The sequence below is a fragment of the Syngnathus leptorhynchus genome, chromosome 11 (genome assembly GCF_054491065.1).
Source record: "Syngnathus leptorhynchus isolate UIUO chromosome 11, UIUO_Slep, whole genome shotgun sequence".
NCBI lineage: Eukaryota > Metazoa > Chordata > Actinopteri > Syngnathiformes > Syngnathidae > Syngnathus > Syngnathus leptorhynchus.
This window is the reverse complement of record NC_141205.1, coordinates 7176077-7191906: the sequence shown is the minus strand read 5'-3', so window position 1 is coordinate 7191906 and position 15830 is coordinate 7176077. Positions and strand designations below refer to the sequence as shown.

The window sequence follows — 15830 nt, the reverse complement described above, 5'->3', positions numbered from 1 at the left end:
AAGAAGAGAAAACCCAAATTAGATTTCCACATACTTTTATTATTTTTTTTCCCTTAACATTGTGGAATTAAAACCTCTTCAGATTTTAGAATCCAAATTGCCAGATTGAGCACGCATTGAAGACAAGAGTCACTGAAAACATTTGGACATTTTGGAATGATCAATGCAAGAGCTGCTTCCTTCAGTCGAGTGAGAACATACAGGAACTGAACACGCACATACTGTAAACGCTGTTTTTCTTATCACAATGTCTACACGATGAAGTCATAACACAGATGTCGGTAACTTTACTCACAGCTCAAGTGAGACGTGAAATACTGACAAAACATGAGTTCCACTTCATGACGCAACAAAACACACACACACACACACACACACACACACACACACACACACACACACACACACACACACACACACACACACACACACACACACACACACAATGGCACTGGAAATAAAACTGCATGGTAGTAAGAAAGTTTACAGATTTTCAAGGCATGCCTTCACACACGTCCTCACAATCACACAAAGGTTAGTTAGAGGCTACAAAGGTAACAATACTCCGTTACAATGTTGATATCAAAGAAAGACAATGGAAAAAAACAGTAAAAAATATAAAAATTGATTGGATAAAAAGTGAGGATATCGTTGCAGATATCAAAGGACACAACTCTTCTTTTGTTTTTTTTTTCTTCTTCCTTCATTTTGTAACTTCAAACGAACCGGTTAAATCCTCTTCATTTCCACAAACAACAACAATAAAACTCACTGAATAAATGTGAGATAAAATGATTAAAAAAAAACAAAAACAAAACTTTTGGTTTAGCAATAGACACAAATGTTGAAAAAAATTGCGGTTGCTGCTTCAGTCATTCCTTTCAAACAGCACTACAGTACATTCCTCACAATTCAAAACATCATTCTTACTCTCCAAGTGCTGGAACGTTATTATTAAAGTACTTATACGTTATTTCCTTGTCGTCAGAAATAACTGTCGGGGAACGCTGTCAGTATTTGCAATCAGTTCTCATATACTATGGGAATTGTAACGGAAGATCTGGTTTACAGTACGTTGTTTCAAATGGCATCCAGACTAAGTTCAGTCAACATTTCAATCTTCTCGTAATTGACACAAGAGTTCCAATTAATCCATCGGAAAAGACAATTAAGACAGTCAAAGGGTTACATAAGTGCTTAAGTTCAATTTCATGGATGCTTCAAGTCTTAAAACGAGACCCAATGAAAGATTAAAAGTGCATTTTTTTTTTCCCTAACATACTGTAAATGTCAATTAGTACCGACGGTGGGACTGAAGAGACATCGGAATGATTCGAGATTAAATCAGCTGCAAAGGACTCTTAAAGAAAATAAAAGTAACAGGGATGACTCTTCGTTTCCTTCATCATAAACATGTCAAGACCCTCATAGTTCACCAGAAATGTCAAACCGTGTAGTGTGTAAACTGCTCATCGGAATTTTCTTGATCCAAATTAAAAAGCTTGTCCAGGTGGATAAGAAACATTAAAATGCTTTTTTTTTTTTTTTTTTTTTTTTTTGAACGGCAATTCTTCAATTCTTACTGTGGGGGTGGAACCAGAGCAGAGGGGTGAAGTGTTTCGGCGGGTCGAGGAGTGTTGGATTCTGTGAGTGACATGATGACAACAGGAGAAAACATTGGATTGACTGTAGTCACAAAACTTGAATGTGAATTGGATCAGAAGAGCTCGCAGCTCTTCTCAAAGGATTCAACGGCAGTAAAGTCACGTTAGCTGCTGCTCTTTGATTTTGCTTCTCACTGACCGTGGTGTGGAGGCGCGCTGCCGGAGTGGCAAGTCACAGGCTGGCTGGGAGGGCACGGGGGCGACACGTGGGCGTGGGCGGAAGGGACCGGAGGCGGAAGGGACTCCGAGGCCGCCGGCGGCGCCGACGGCGCGGGGCTGGGGGCCGGCTGCGGCGCGCTGGCGGATTGTTGAGCCGAGGCCGAGCCTTGGGAGACCGAAGCGGTCTGGGGAGGATGGGGACCCCCGGCTTGGCTGTGCTGCTGATGCTGGATCTGCTGGAAGTGCTGCTGGCGAGCTCTCATCTCAGCATACTTGAGCTGCTCCATGTGGAAGGACTGACGGTCGGCCAGGAGCTGCTGTCGCTGGTACTCCAGCTGCAAGCGTTCAGGTAGACAGACAAGCACACGTTCAGAGATAAGTTCTGCCTTGGAAAGCAACACTTCTTCCCACAGTCTACCACTCACAGCCTCTCTCTCCCGATCCATGATGGTTTCCAGTTCCTCAAAGTGCCGCAGTTTGATCTCCAGTTTCTTCATTTGGGTTTCCACCAGCAATGCCACCAGAGATTTGATCTTCCTCTCCTCCACAGCAGCCAAGTGCTGATAATGACATCATGAATTTTTTTTTTTTTTTTAACCTATTACCAAGCCCTAAATTGAGTCATACGATTTTGTGCCCTAATACTCCACGCACCTTCGCTTTGACGGCCGCTGCCGCCAGCGCGGACGCAGCGGCGGTGGCCAGGTTGCCCTCGCCCACGTCCCGCTCCACCTTTGCCTTCTTTTCAACTTCACTTTCAGATTCTCTTTGGCCTTCCTCACCTTCTTTCCTATCCTTCTCCTTCTCGCTGTCACCTGAAAGGAAAAAAAAAAATTCAAATCAAGTTTCCACCTTTAGTAAGAACCTGATACTCTGTGCATGTGACAGAAAAAAACATTTATTAGGTGCTGCATCGTGCCTAATGATGTAACATGACTGCATTTTGTCCTATTTGGCGCCCTCTAGCCTTTGCCTACCCATCTCCGACTCAGCTTTGTCCACCTCCCTCTCGCCTTCAACTTCTCTTCCTCTCTCCTCTTCTTTCTTCCCATTCTCTGCTACTTTCTCGTCTTCCTCATTCGCTGCATCTTTGTTGTCCTGTAGGGGGGGGGGGGGGCGTTGGCGCATGAATCAACCAGCGTTCACAAAAGGGGGACCAAAAAAAACGCATCCTACCTTGGTATCCTTCTTCTCCTCATTTGACTGGCTGTCACTCTTGCTGTCGTCATTGTTCTCATCTGAGCGTTATGACCCCCGTTAACATTTTCAAATTGCCTTGTTGGATTATTGTGTACACAGACGTCACCCTACCCGGTCTCTCGCCTTCCTCCAAGACAGTGCCGGCAATGCCGCTACCCTCGAGGCCGTAAAGAGGGTCCTGTCGTCCGCTGACCCTCGCCGCCTCCTCCACCCGCCGCACGTGAGCCTCGACCAGGGCCGCGGGAACTTCCTCCTTCATACGAGAGAACTCCTCTGAGAAGAAAGGGAGGAGAGGTCAAGTAACTGCTGACTAAAAACTGCATGTGAGATGCACTTGGGGGGCGAGAGCTCACCCAGAGCAGATTTAGCCGCTGCCGAAGCCACGCGAGGGTCTACTACCGAGGCGAGGAACGCCACTGTGCTCATGACGGGGTTTCCCGCTTGGCTGAAAGGCACCGGCTGATAGGCCAGCGGTCCCAGGGACGAGTAGCTTTCCTCCAGATAGGGGTCTTCGATGGGCAGGCGAAGGAAGTGAAGGATGCACTCGTCCTGCGTGCGGCTGCCGACATGCTCCGACACCTTGTTCCAGTCGTCCTTGTACATCTCTAATCCCTGAAAACGGCAAGGTTTAATATCCAACGACATTACGATGACTGAAAACAGGTCACGGTGGTCGTATTGGTGTACCTCAAGTAGTAATAGTGTTTCCTGCTCTGTCCAATCCCTCATAGAACTTGCTGCACTCTTGCTCTGTGTACCAAAAAAAGATGACATCATAAATATGGTGTCTCAACTCCAATTTGGACATTTTCTAAATTGTTTTGGATGAATACCTTGGCGGAGCCCATCTTCTTGCTGTACATGTCAGTCCGAAGCCCAAAGTTCTGCAGGTCGGTTGGTTTATCTTTCACTTTATCCGGGAAGGACATTATCTGCTGGGGCGTGGGGGTCTACAACAACGCACACGATGAATAATATTAATGTGTATACCCGCGTGTGTGTGTATTTGTGTTGTAAATGTACAGACCTGTGAAGTCTTGGGCTGTAAGGGTACCAGACTGGACGGCGTGTCCGCAAGGACGTGGAAGTGGGAAGTAGGTGGTGGGCCCATGGGGGTGGGTCGGCTCTCTGAGTCCACCTGGTAGTTGATTAGGCCCCACTGCTCCAGGAAGGCGTGGACTCTGTAAGGTAAGAGGCATTCATTCATTTCAATGAGAAGCACACTGGTTTATACATTGCTGGAGATGTGACACAATGACCTACTAAAAAGGAAACGGTCATTGTCCACTACCTCATGATTGCACAGACATCTCCAGCCAGGTTCCTGCGGCAGGCGGTAGAGGTGAGGTACTCCTGAGGGTTTAGTCGGTAAGTGTCAATCATGAAGTTCCTATATGCCAGGTAGCTGTTTGAAAATGGGAGCAGAGAGAAAACTTCAAGTATATCAAAGACGCGTCAAGAATCCGAACCAATGATGAGTTGCAAAAACGACTCTACTTACATCTCTGGGGTTTTTGATTTATTCTTCCCATTGAAGAACTCTGGAAGGGCTCTGCGCTCAATAGCATGTACACTGGAGGGAATGACACAATGAGTCATGTCCACTAGTAGATGAGTTTACAACAAAAAAAAAAAAGTGACCTTCTCGAGTTTGGTATTACCTGTTGTAATCAAACCAGGCAGCGTAGCTTGGTATGATGATGTGATGCGTCTGCTCCGTCACGTTGTCTTCGTGAAGGTCCGTGCCTTTGATTGGTTCCCCCTTAACACTTGGGGAGGAGCCCTCTTCCTCTTCCTAAGCAAATAGACAATTGGACACTTATTGGCCACAAAATTAGGTACCAGCACAATCTAATGAGAATATGTCAGAAATATTTATTTTAGTGGTATAGAAGATCTAAGGTTGCCACTTTTTACCTTTCCTGTTACTTCCATGGACTCATCCTCTTGCTCGTCTGTTAAAATCGCAGAACCACATAACGATTGGGTAGAGAAGTTGGAGAGTGCAAAGACAAATTTTGACAAATTCCAGTTTCATTCTCACCCATATCTGCTCCTCCCTTGACTGGTGTTGAATCTGAATCCTTCTTGTTGCTATCTAGGAAAAGAAGATAAAAAGGGAACCAGTTGCTAAATAGATTTCTTCAAATGAATTATGATACGTCAAGGTTTCGCTTGGGGATATTGAAAATTCAGCGCACTTGTTTTGGTTGCATTTCCGTCTTCAGATGCTGGAACTGGTGATGCATCATCCAAATCTTTACTGAGATCTTCTTGTTCCTCTTCCCTTTGGCCCCGTTTGGATTTAGTGTACGGGGTCGTCGGCCTGTCACATCACACGCGGACGTTGAACTTGGCCATTCACTTTTCATTTAGCAACGGTCACATACCCTTTTTTAGTGTTCTTCTTCTTGCTCTCCTGCGGCGGCGGTGTGGGAGACGGTGACGGCGAGCGCTTCCTCTTCTTGGCACTGGCGGGCTTCTTGTCTTTCCGCTCGTCCGCGGTGGTCACCTCGTCCGTAAGAGTCTTGGCCGATATCCTCTTCCTCTTGGGGTGGCCTTCTCCCACTTCGTAGTCCTCCTCGTTCATCCACTCGTTATACTGGTCCAGGTCTAAAATCCACTTTGCGTGGACCTGCAGACCAAGACCGTGCTGTCAGCATTCTAAAGGCAAAGTTAAAAAGTTCTGTATGGAAAGTGCTCACACTCAATTACCTTCCTTGGCTTCTCTGAGCTGGGGGCATCTTCCACCGAGGCCTCAACCTCACTGGCTGGGATCCAGGTGTCATAACTGCAGGTTGAGAAAAGATAAACAAAGATTCTCTGTAACTAAGAAGAGTGCGTGGAAAGGTCCTTCCTTTCTCTAACTGGGAACAAACCTGTCAGGAAAATATCCCCAGTGAAGGAGAACTTGCTTGTCCCTCTTCATCACAGGGCGCACCCACTCCTCTGAAGAAAAAAGAACATTTTGAAATGAAACCATGACTGGAAACATTGTTGCATTCAGATTTGTCCTTTCCCCCCAAAAACATTTGAAGCCTCACCTTCTTCCAAGCTGCCGGGAATTGGAACAACAATGTGGGAGCTGGAGCTTTTGTCTTCAGTCACTGAGCCCTGCAAAAGAATCCACAAATAGAAGATTCTAAAGACAGACTGAAATTATAACTTTAATATGATTTGCTCAAGATCTCACACGGCACTCATATAAATTGTGGTTAAAAACACACCTGATGTCTCTTGATGATGTCTTTCATCTTGCCCAGAAGTTTTGGCTCTATGTCAGAGCTCAAGTAAATGACCGGTCGACTCAAGCAGTTATTCTGGAATACAAAAAATATAGTATGCTTTCAATCCTAAGCGTGAACTCAAATATTGAGCAAGATTTTGATGAATCAGTCATATTTTTGAAATGACGGTTTGTGTGTAATTAAATATACAAGCGAGAAAGACTCACCTGCACTAAGGATTTCTCAATGGTCATGAACATCTCCACGTTTCGGTCCATCCTAGATGGATTCTGAAAGTCAAACCTGCGCCTACCAGGAAATTAGACTGGAGTTACACAAAAAACTGCACCATGCGGGGTTATGCCAGCTGGAAAGAAAGTCTTACCATCCTTGGTCACTTTTGAACTTGTAGGCAGCTGCAAGGATATGGCAAAGAGCGCCTCCGGCCTTGAAGTCCAGAAAAGATTTCATCTGATGAAAAAAATTATAATTATTCAAAGCAAAGGCCTTTAAGGATTTGGTAAGACGTTTATAGAGCGTGTGTCAAAGACATACAGTCAGCTTGGTGAGCGGGGGGTTGCTGACATGTCGGCCAAACACTTCCTCTTGGAATTGGAGAAGCTGGACCACAAGACTAGACAGAGACTTGTTGGTTGGGGGCTCTGCTTGGATGTACTGAGAGAGGAGACATATTTCATTTATTCATTGGGATTAGGTTACAATAGGGATATTATACTCTTTTAATAGTTTTAAAAAATGGTTGTATAACTCGATCACATGCTAATAGTCATATTAGTCAGAGTATAACATTATAATTACTATTTACTACCTCTTCACTAGTAGTCACTTTTGAACATTTATCAATAGCACATTGGTTTTCATTGCACTAGTTGGACATCAAATCAAAAGAGCTTAAGCCACATCAGTTGTTCTAAGGCTTAAAATTCAATATAGTAATCCAAGTTGTTAAGAGCATTTAATTAATATTCTTGCAGTTTGAGGTTTATTTACTAGTGTGCTATTTGTCCTGACTAGTAAAGCAAATAGGAGCGCCATTATTAAGCATTAGAAATACTGGTGATCCTTGAAAGTGAATTTGGCACTTGGCTTTGATGTCTTTATTTGAAAAAGGTTTCATAATAACGCTTTTATTCGTGAATTGTTGTCATGCTGCGTCGACATGGGCAGCCCCGGATCCAGTCGTCGCGCGTCACATCCAGCCAACATCTGGATCTGCTCCTTTTGCACCGTTAGCCGATTAGCATCCTAGCTAGCGATAGCGTGCGAGCCCGGTGAGTGGAGCCCAGACTCGGAAGCCAGTGCGTGCGCCACTGCTTTTGTCATTGTCATCGAATTAACACGCGAGGATAAAGGCACGGGCGGCTGCATCTGGCGCCGCTGCGAGCTCAGCATCCTTTTTGTATCCTGACTCGGATGAAGCGAGCGAGCGAGCGAGCGAGCATCTGGACGCTGAGCTCGCTCCCTCTCTCTCTCTCTCTCCTCTTTGTCACTGCCTCTAAAGCCCGTGGCTTAGTGTCCACGTCTTGGGCGTGAGAAATGGAAGTCTACAAATCATGCTGCCAGTACCTTTTTGTAATTCTTTCCCAGCCAGACGCGCACATTATCAAACTGAGAGACTGTATCGGACGCTTCAAAATATTTGACATTCGGGCCGCCGTCTTTCTTCCGTACCGCCATCTTTCCCTGCAGACAACTGGACGACTTTGGCCGCCACCTAGGGGCTGCGCGGTGGTACTACAACACACTTGCTGTAATACATCAAAATATCCAGCAAGAGTCGCTGTTGTAATCCCTACAAGTGTGGTTTCTACGCGTGGCATCAGAAATGAAATGAAACGATGTAAATCAAGATAAAACCCAACATAAACGCAGTTAAAAGACAAAACACATTTAAAATCTGAAATTAAAACCAAGATGGTGAAATATTTTTTTTAATTTATAAAAAAAAAAAAACCCGGCAAGAACTGATACATTTTTATGCGCGCTTTGCAAGATGAATTCGTTCCATGACCAATTTTGTAATTGAGTTTGCATGTAAATGTACATTAATTCAATTTACCCCTTTGAAATTAATTGAAATGGCACTAAACTCCCAAATTATCACAATATGCAGTTTTTAAATAATAATAATAGTGTTGGAAATGGTGTGTTATTTTAGATGACGTTTCTGGGCTCTCCTGAAAACTGATGATTATGGATGTACAAGAATTCGGTTTAATCCCATACCCTAAAAGAACATAATCAATTATGATAGATCTAATGCCATCGCTACAAACCAGAGGTGGAGAATCTAGGACCTCTGGGGCATATACGGCGCCTGGAAACATTAGAACTATACAAAATGTACTAAACAATAGATTTTTACAAAGATTCTTATTTAAAAAAAAGAAACGTAGACAGCATCGAGACAAGTCTGATCGCTTTCATCTCTGACCTTTTTACTTGTTCTCATTTATTCAAGGCTTAAATTAACTCTAGTGTGACTAAAGCTAATTTGCAAAAGTCCAAAGACAACATTGAAAAGTGGTGTGCAATTGATATTCCTCAGACTCTGTATGTGTGTGAGGATGTGTATTTGTGTGTGTTTGAGTGAGAAAGCGAGAGTGAGCCTGAGAGAGAGTGAGAGAGAGGCCTATTGATTATTTTAATCCGTCTATTTGTGAGTCTGTGATCCTCTCGGATCGCCCTGCCACAGAGGGATTGCTAATGGGGCTGAACGCTTCCCTCCTCAACCCTCACTCCCTGTCCAATTAACTTAACGTTGGAATCTGCGAGAAGGTGCATTGGGATTCACAGAGGATGGGGGATGTCAACCCCCATGTCCAACTGTTCAAAAAGCTCTCATCTGCACCACATTTAAACCTCCTTCCGAAGAACAGAACACACTCTCAACTTTGATTAAAGATTCATCTCAAAATTGGGCAAAAGGTGTTTCAAAGCATATGTGACCTCAAAGATAGATACTAGATAAATAGTGACACTTGAATAAGCCTCACTTTATAAAATGCAAAAGAGAAAACTGGTTATTTAGATTAATTTTTATTTTTATTGTGTTTGTTCAAGTGTTGAGAATGCCACAAACAACCAAGCTTACAAAGTACTGTGACAACAATGGCTACACATACGTGACAATGGCAGAAGACACCGTTGGATTGTAGCATGGCACGCAAAAGGAATGTTTGTGTCCTGCCGTGTCACGCCAGCGCAATGGTGACTTTTCATCAGAATCAATTCAACATCCACACTCGCGCTATTAAGCATCACTCACAGGGGCCCAAAAGTCTCTGGCACAGGTCAAGCGCTACAGTGCATGTGTTGCAAGAACGTTTTAAAAGTGACATATTTGGATACATTGGCGTATTACATTACTTGATGCATTTTTAATATGACAGGCACACTTTTGTTGTGCTGTCCTTTTTTTTCATTTTGTTTATTGACATAAATGACATCCATTTACATTCAAATATTCACAGTCCCTGGTTAGTGTTTTGTATTCCCTCAAATGTCAAGCAACATTGGCACAGACTTGGATTGCAGCTTGAAAACTCAGCTTGGATTTGAGAAAGGTTTCATGCATGAAAATTGAAAGAAAAACAAGAGTGTGTAAGGCACAGAAACCCATGTGTATGTTCAAAACACCTCCATTTGAAAAGAAAAAAAATTACCGAAGTACTTTCACATGTAAAATATATGAAATAGGTAGTCAAATGTTCACTTTGCTTGATTTTGATGAGAGGGCAGGTGCTGCTACGATTAGCTTCGCATAAAGAAAATAACACAGGTTCTGTTCAAAGCTACAGGAGGATAACTACAATAAACACAATTTTGATTCTTTAATTTTCAATTTGTGCTCATTTTTGTACACATCTTGAACTTCACTTGAGATGCAAGGTCATGTTTGCCATCGTTGCAAAAATTGTGGAAAAGGCACGCAAACTATTCACAAACCTAGGGTACAGAATCACTACAGTGATCTGATTAAAAAAAAAAAAGGGGGGGGGGAATTTTTTTTGTTTGTGATCTTCTCACTGCAGCTGAAAAAAAAATTCCACGGTACCATTTTGTTCTTGGCTACATTCACAATGGAGAAAGGTGAAACCAAAAAGAATCAACAGACTTGGCAAGCATGTCGTTGTTTTCATATTTTACACAATATTTTGACATGATTTCAAATGCCGTTATAACCAAACCAATCTTCAACAAAACAAAATGTGCTTGGACTTTAAACATAGACATACAACACATACATCCCTTTTTTTGCAAACACAGTCAGCTACAATCAATATAGTTATGATAGTTGTTTTTTTTCAATATGATGTTTTATGCTTAACGTATATCTGCATGAGGAGGTCTTGTCTCTGTCGTATTTAAGTGTGTGTGTGTGTGCGTGAGTCTGAGCAAATGTGAAATGTTCATGGCACAGAATTACAACTAAGCAAGTGTTTGTCTGAGGTAAATGTTAACCGATGAAAATACAATTCTATATTCATTTGCTAGAAATTCTTTTCAAAGTTGGCATGAGACCGCAGCAGAAGGGGATGATGTCAGTCAGGGTAGATGAGGAAGCCGGAGAAGGTGCTGTATTTGTTGGTGTTGCCGCCGTGAACTTTGCCGCCGTCCAGCTGAACGCACACGTCGTCGCCTACGTCCAGGTGCAGGATGACACTGTTGGAGGCATAGTCGTAATTCTGGTCTGCATCTTGGGCGATGGCGCTGGCCCTCACCTGGAAGGAGAAAAAAAAATGGAGGTTGACAAATCCTTTAAAAAAAAAAAAAAAAATGTTGCTCGCTTGTGGCGTCACAATAAACAGAATCAAGTGGCCAAAACAACTTTACTACAAACTGTAAAACATTTATGCTTGAGTTGTTTTCAGTTTCTACCACCATTGAATGAATACCCGTCTGCTCCATCTATATCAAGGTAACAATGTCATTTTCATTTAAATGGAATCTTAGTGTGGCCCTATCTTGGTTGTAATCATGTGATTTAAAAAAAAAAAAACATTACCACATTATTAGATACACTTACACTGCAATTAAATAAGAACAAATCCAATGTTGTAGGAAAAAAAAAAAAAGTGAACCGATGCACTGCTAGTAAAGCATTTGAAACAGTCAGAGACTTCATTCATCCTCTTTCTAGCTCACACTAATAACCACCAAAGAAATGGAATGGTGTTTACACGGCTGCTAACAAATGGGATCTAATGATGTCTGTACAGATAATAATGACTCCACATGCCAGAAAAGCTTTCATTAAGGCTCGCGTGAATGCGTCTGAATTTGCCGGCGTACCTGCATATGTATTGTCATGTTTATTTCTTTCTCTCAGAGTCAGACACATTTCCTCTAAGGATTTATTTGAACACATTTCAAGGGCGGGGGGGAGAATTGTCACTATAATGGCAGCTTGGACAGTTGGATTCATTATGCTGATTGGCGGTTTTTACTCGGTAAACAAATCTGTTTATAATGAATGAACCTTTGCTGGGTGTCTCACCAGCCCTAAGCAGACAATTGTGGAAGAAAAAATCTGTAGATAAGTGACGGCCATTGAAATGCATTGGCGGGGAATCAGAAATCAAACAAATTCTCCCAAAAACTGCTAAACATTCCCCCCAAAAATTCCCCCCCCCAAAAAAAATTGTTGTCTGTTGACGCTCTGAGGTGGTCCTTGAAACCTAAAAGTAGTTTTCAATCACACATTTTCTTATCAGAGGTCAAAAAGTCAGACGTTACATTTTTTTTGTACTGGAGAGTAACAGAAGCTCCTCTCCATCAGTCATGAAGCTTTTGCAACTTCCATGTGATTAAAAGAAAAACCAAATCAGTCCTCCATTTAATGATTAGCTTCCGCTTCTCATTTCATCATTTTAACTCATTACACAATTGATTTCTCTGTGGGGACAATTTCTCCATTTAAAAAAAAAAAAACCATGAGTAATTTCATTCTCCATCGCAAGACAAATCAAATCAATACATCCCCTTTGTTTTCATTCCACGCACACCATCACACTAATTGTTGTCTGTCCGTCCAGCCCCCCCCCATCCTCGCCTTCATCCCGTTTGCACCGCCATCGTTCCCTCTTCATTCTGGGCCCATCTATCCATCTTTTTGTGTCCTTACACTTCAGTGGGATGCCGGTCACGCACACATTTTCTCTCCTCACCATGGCGGTGTTGGCGGGGGAGCAGCGACTAAGCATGTCCCTGTCCGGTCTAAATCGGATTGATTAACGGCGTGCTGCTGTGGCAGGTCTCCTAGGGACCGCAGCACACCCGACCCACTCCTCCTGAAATCAAGATGCACCGGGGTAGCCTACACACCCTTGCAGGATTCAGTAATTGCTAGTTGGACAGCTATTGCAACTCAGCGCCTAATAGGTCCAACCCCTCAATAACGCTATACAATCACAATAAATGAGGGACAGGCTGCAATGGTCAAATGGACCCATGAAATACTTGCAGGCGGTACAGAAAAAAAAAAGACCCCCCCCCACAGTTCTATATCGAGTATAGCGCTCTTTTATTTTATATGAGAGACTGTTTTGCGAGCAAGGGACAGAACAATTCCCAGGAGGAGGCCTAATGGGTATTTGGAGAAGTATAGAAAGAAAGAGATTCTGACATCTTGTATAGCCAACATCTGTCTACATGGTTGAACGCTGCTAATATTCCCCCGATACTCTTCTCAGCTGAGTTGCAGGCTGACAGGCGCTTGGAACTTGCTGCAAATAAATACCAAACCATTTCAATGTGAACTTTTTCTTCTCTGCATTGTACTTAGTCCAAGAGAAGCAATTATTAAAATGTAAATTTTGATTCCATACTTTGTTATCTGTTCTACAATGCATTGTGAAAAGCTAATGATCAAATAAAAATTAATCCATGAGAAGAGCTACCAATCTGATGCACACCTCTGAAATTGCGTATTTGTTCAAAATACCTTTAAATATGAGAACTAATCATCAATGCTGTTCATATTTTTTCCCACTAATTCATCAATCAATGATGATTTAACAAGGTCAGAAATAGATCAATATCAATATGTAAGACATTCATTTTTATAAATCTCTGCAAGTGTTCACAAATAACACTTCCACAACATTCCTAGGAAATCACAATGTCCCATCACTGGTGTCTACGGGCAACATATTGCTTCCCCCCTGCTCTAGATGATCAAATGATCAAAATAACATATAAAATATTAGAAATGCTTTCAAGACTGAACATTTTTTTGCAGCTCATATTATTACATACATACTGTCTATAGTATTCCATTGGTCGGGCATATGTATCGAATGAATTGGTTGCTGATTATTATGGGATGTAGTTCTTTGGGAGATAAACATTTAAATCATAAATCATAAATTTGATTCTATCTTTCTATTTTAATGTAATAGGAAAAAAGTTATTGTTGCATACTGGCTCGAACGGGCCGTGTCTAACAGCCAAGCCGAGCTGTGATATTAATGGGGGCTTATTATAATGGCCTTTAAAAAAAAGGAACATCATCTATTACATTAGCTAGCCGAAAAGGACACCTTGTTATTTATGTTTTTTTATGGTTGACTTTCTTAGAGACAACACATGTGTGAGTCAGCCTCACCTCGGTCAGTGGAGATGCTGACATTTAATGTGTTTTTATTTATTTATTTTTTTTAACTCATGATTAATTCATGGCTACTTTCTTTCCAGGGAAAATTCTCATTTCATGCACATATTCTATCCTTAAAATCTGTTTTCCACCATTCACAGGGATATTCATTTTTATATAGTGTAAATGCATTTCAATTTTTAATATTGAGTTTGGATTTGTTGGGAACAATTGTGATGGTTTTATTATATATTGAATTAATAACTAACCAAAAGAATTTTTTTAAGTATTATCGAACATGCTTCTTTGGGTTCAAGTTCATGATTTAGTTCAGGCCTTTAAAAATGTTCATTCATGTGTGGAGCAAGCTGACCTCTAAAGACTTTTTCTTAAATTGCTTCCACTTGTTTCCATTTATGAAACCAATTGGACCTTTTTTTTTTCCAACCGGTTCCGCAGAAAGTCTAGCGGAGAATGGTGAGCCCGTGCACAGCACAAATGAATCTAAGCCTCGGCTGTCACTTGCAATCAGAGTGAAAGTGCTTGTTTGCTTAAAGTAGGTTGAGGTGCCGAGGCTTAGGAAGCCAAAACAAGTCAGGAAAGGCAAATCAGGATTATTGTCAACAGCTGAATGGAGTGATGGTGACAAGGAAGTGGATTTCTGTCGCTGGGTCCGAAGTTGTTGCGCTTGATCCTTTGCCGCCGGTAAGAAGAGGGGGACCCCGAGGGACAATAGAGAAGATTACACTCCGGCCACCTTTCATGGAGATGGTGAGCAGATGAGAAATTCACAATACTATTTTTTATACACCACTGGATGCCGAGGGTGAGTTTGATGTTCCTGAAAAATAATTGTCAATGGTGGAGGGAAGGTTTCTCTTGTTGAGGCCCCTAGAACCTGAAAAAATATTGATTTGATTGTTGATTGATAGATGATCTCATATTTGAAGGGCAAACACATTTCCAAGCAGGTCAGGTCATTCCACATATTTTTAATTGGGTTGATTTTTTTTTTTTTTTTTCCAACTAAACTTATCTCGATTTGAGTTCATGCTTGGGCATTTTGTTAGAAATATTCAGCTTTATTTGCTATTTTTTTTGCTATTTGGAACTCTATACACTTGTTTATATTTCTTTATGGAAGATTTAGCTGTTTTTCCTTTCCAAGGTTTATCAGAATAATCGTTTAAAAGCTGCATTTCCTTTTATAAGGCTGAGGAGTAAGCTCACCAAGAATGATATTTTCTTCACTTTTGTTTTGTTTCACACTGCTTCTTAATCCTCTGGTAATAAAAGTGACAGGATGGGTTCACTGTGATGTACGGACCTTTCACAGCCAAGCGAGGCCATTGAGACGGCGGTCTCTTAAACTCACTACAGGGATTGCTGAGGGTGAACTGGATGAGAAGGGCAATTGAAAATGTTTTTCTTTTTTATTTTATTCGGTTAAAGGTGCCATGTTCTTCCTGCCTCCATCTACATGTACCAGTCAGAGGTTTCCTGTTTTCATTATCCAGGTTGACAAGGAGCCTTTGCTGCACCCACTAATTGGCATATAAATGCTAATATTTTTTCCTTAACACTCAAGACCCTTGGTGTCAAGATTTGGATTAGAAAGTCTCTAATTGGCTGGAGTTGAACACCTTTGAGGGGGGGAGGAGAAAAATTAATCGCATTAAAAGAAAATCAGCACTAGCAAATTATAATAAATGTGCGCTACTATCATTTAATACTATATATTTTTTCTATCTAGAGAAATTTATTAGAGCACCAGATTTGTGAAATGCTTTAATGCGGACGCGTGAACTAAAATCTAATTGTACTATGTGACCAGCACTGTGGTTGCGGATCACTGTCCGAGACAGCGTAATTAGTAACTCCCACCTTCCATGTCACATCTTCTTGGTGTGAGCACAACCTGTTGGATTTCACACTCATCCGAGCCTCAACTTGGGCTCGTAC

The 15830-nt window shown here is 41.9% G+C and overlaps 3 protein-coding genes across 4 annotated transcripts in view; 1 reads left to right on the top strand and 2 right to left on the bottom strand.

Annotated features, from left to right (window-relative positions):
- Positions 1-18: 18 nt before the first annotated feature.
- Positions 19-7980, bottom strand: smarcc2 (SWI/SNF related BAF chromatin remodeling complex subunit C2). The gene is made up of 26 exons (XM_085924099.1): positions 7838-7980; positions 6806-6925; positions 6636-6721; positions 6478-6559; positions 6251-6343; positions 6068-6137; positions 5903-5972; positions 5739-5814; positions 5414-5658; positions 5225-5349; positions 5068-5121; positions 4941-4978; positions 4685-4818; positions 4525-4596; positions 4315-4428; positions 4051-4204; positions 3857-3973; positions 3711-3773; positions 3377-3635; positions 3135-3296; positions 3000-3061; positions 2801-2921; positions 2478-2638; positions 2249-2383; positions 1804-2158; positions 19-1644 (listed from the first exon to the last, which is right to left on the bottom strand). The coding sequence occupies exons 1-26, from the start codon at positions 7946-7948 to the stop codon at positions 1580-1582; spliced, it is 3144 nt and encodes a 1047-aa protein (XP_085780225.1). The 5' UTR covers positions 7949-7980; the 3' UTR covers positions 19-1579.
- A 1836-nt stretch (positions 7981-9816) lies between these two features.
- c1ql4b (complement component 1, q subcomponent-like 4b) overlaps positions 9817-15830 on the bottom strand; it is an 11811-nt gene continuing 5797 nt past the window's right edge. The window contains exon 3 of the mRNA XM_085924118.1: positions 9817-10995. Coding sequence (XP_085780244.1) covers positions 10816-10995 — 180 coding nt within the window. The 3' untranslated portion in view covers positions 9817-10815. The remainder of the gene's footprint in view (positions 10996-15830) is intronic.
- Positions 14404-15830, top strand: part of pfkmb (phosphofructokinase, muscle b) — a 27166-nt gene continuing 25739 nt past the window's right edge. Inside the window, exon 1 of one of the 2 annotated variants that reach the window (XM_085924117.1) lies at positions 14404-14639. The gene's annotated coding sequence lies outside the window, so the exon portion shown is untranslated. The remainder of the gene's footprint in view (positions 14640-15830) is intronic. The other variant, XM_085924116.1, reaches the window with a different exon arrangement.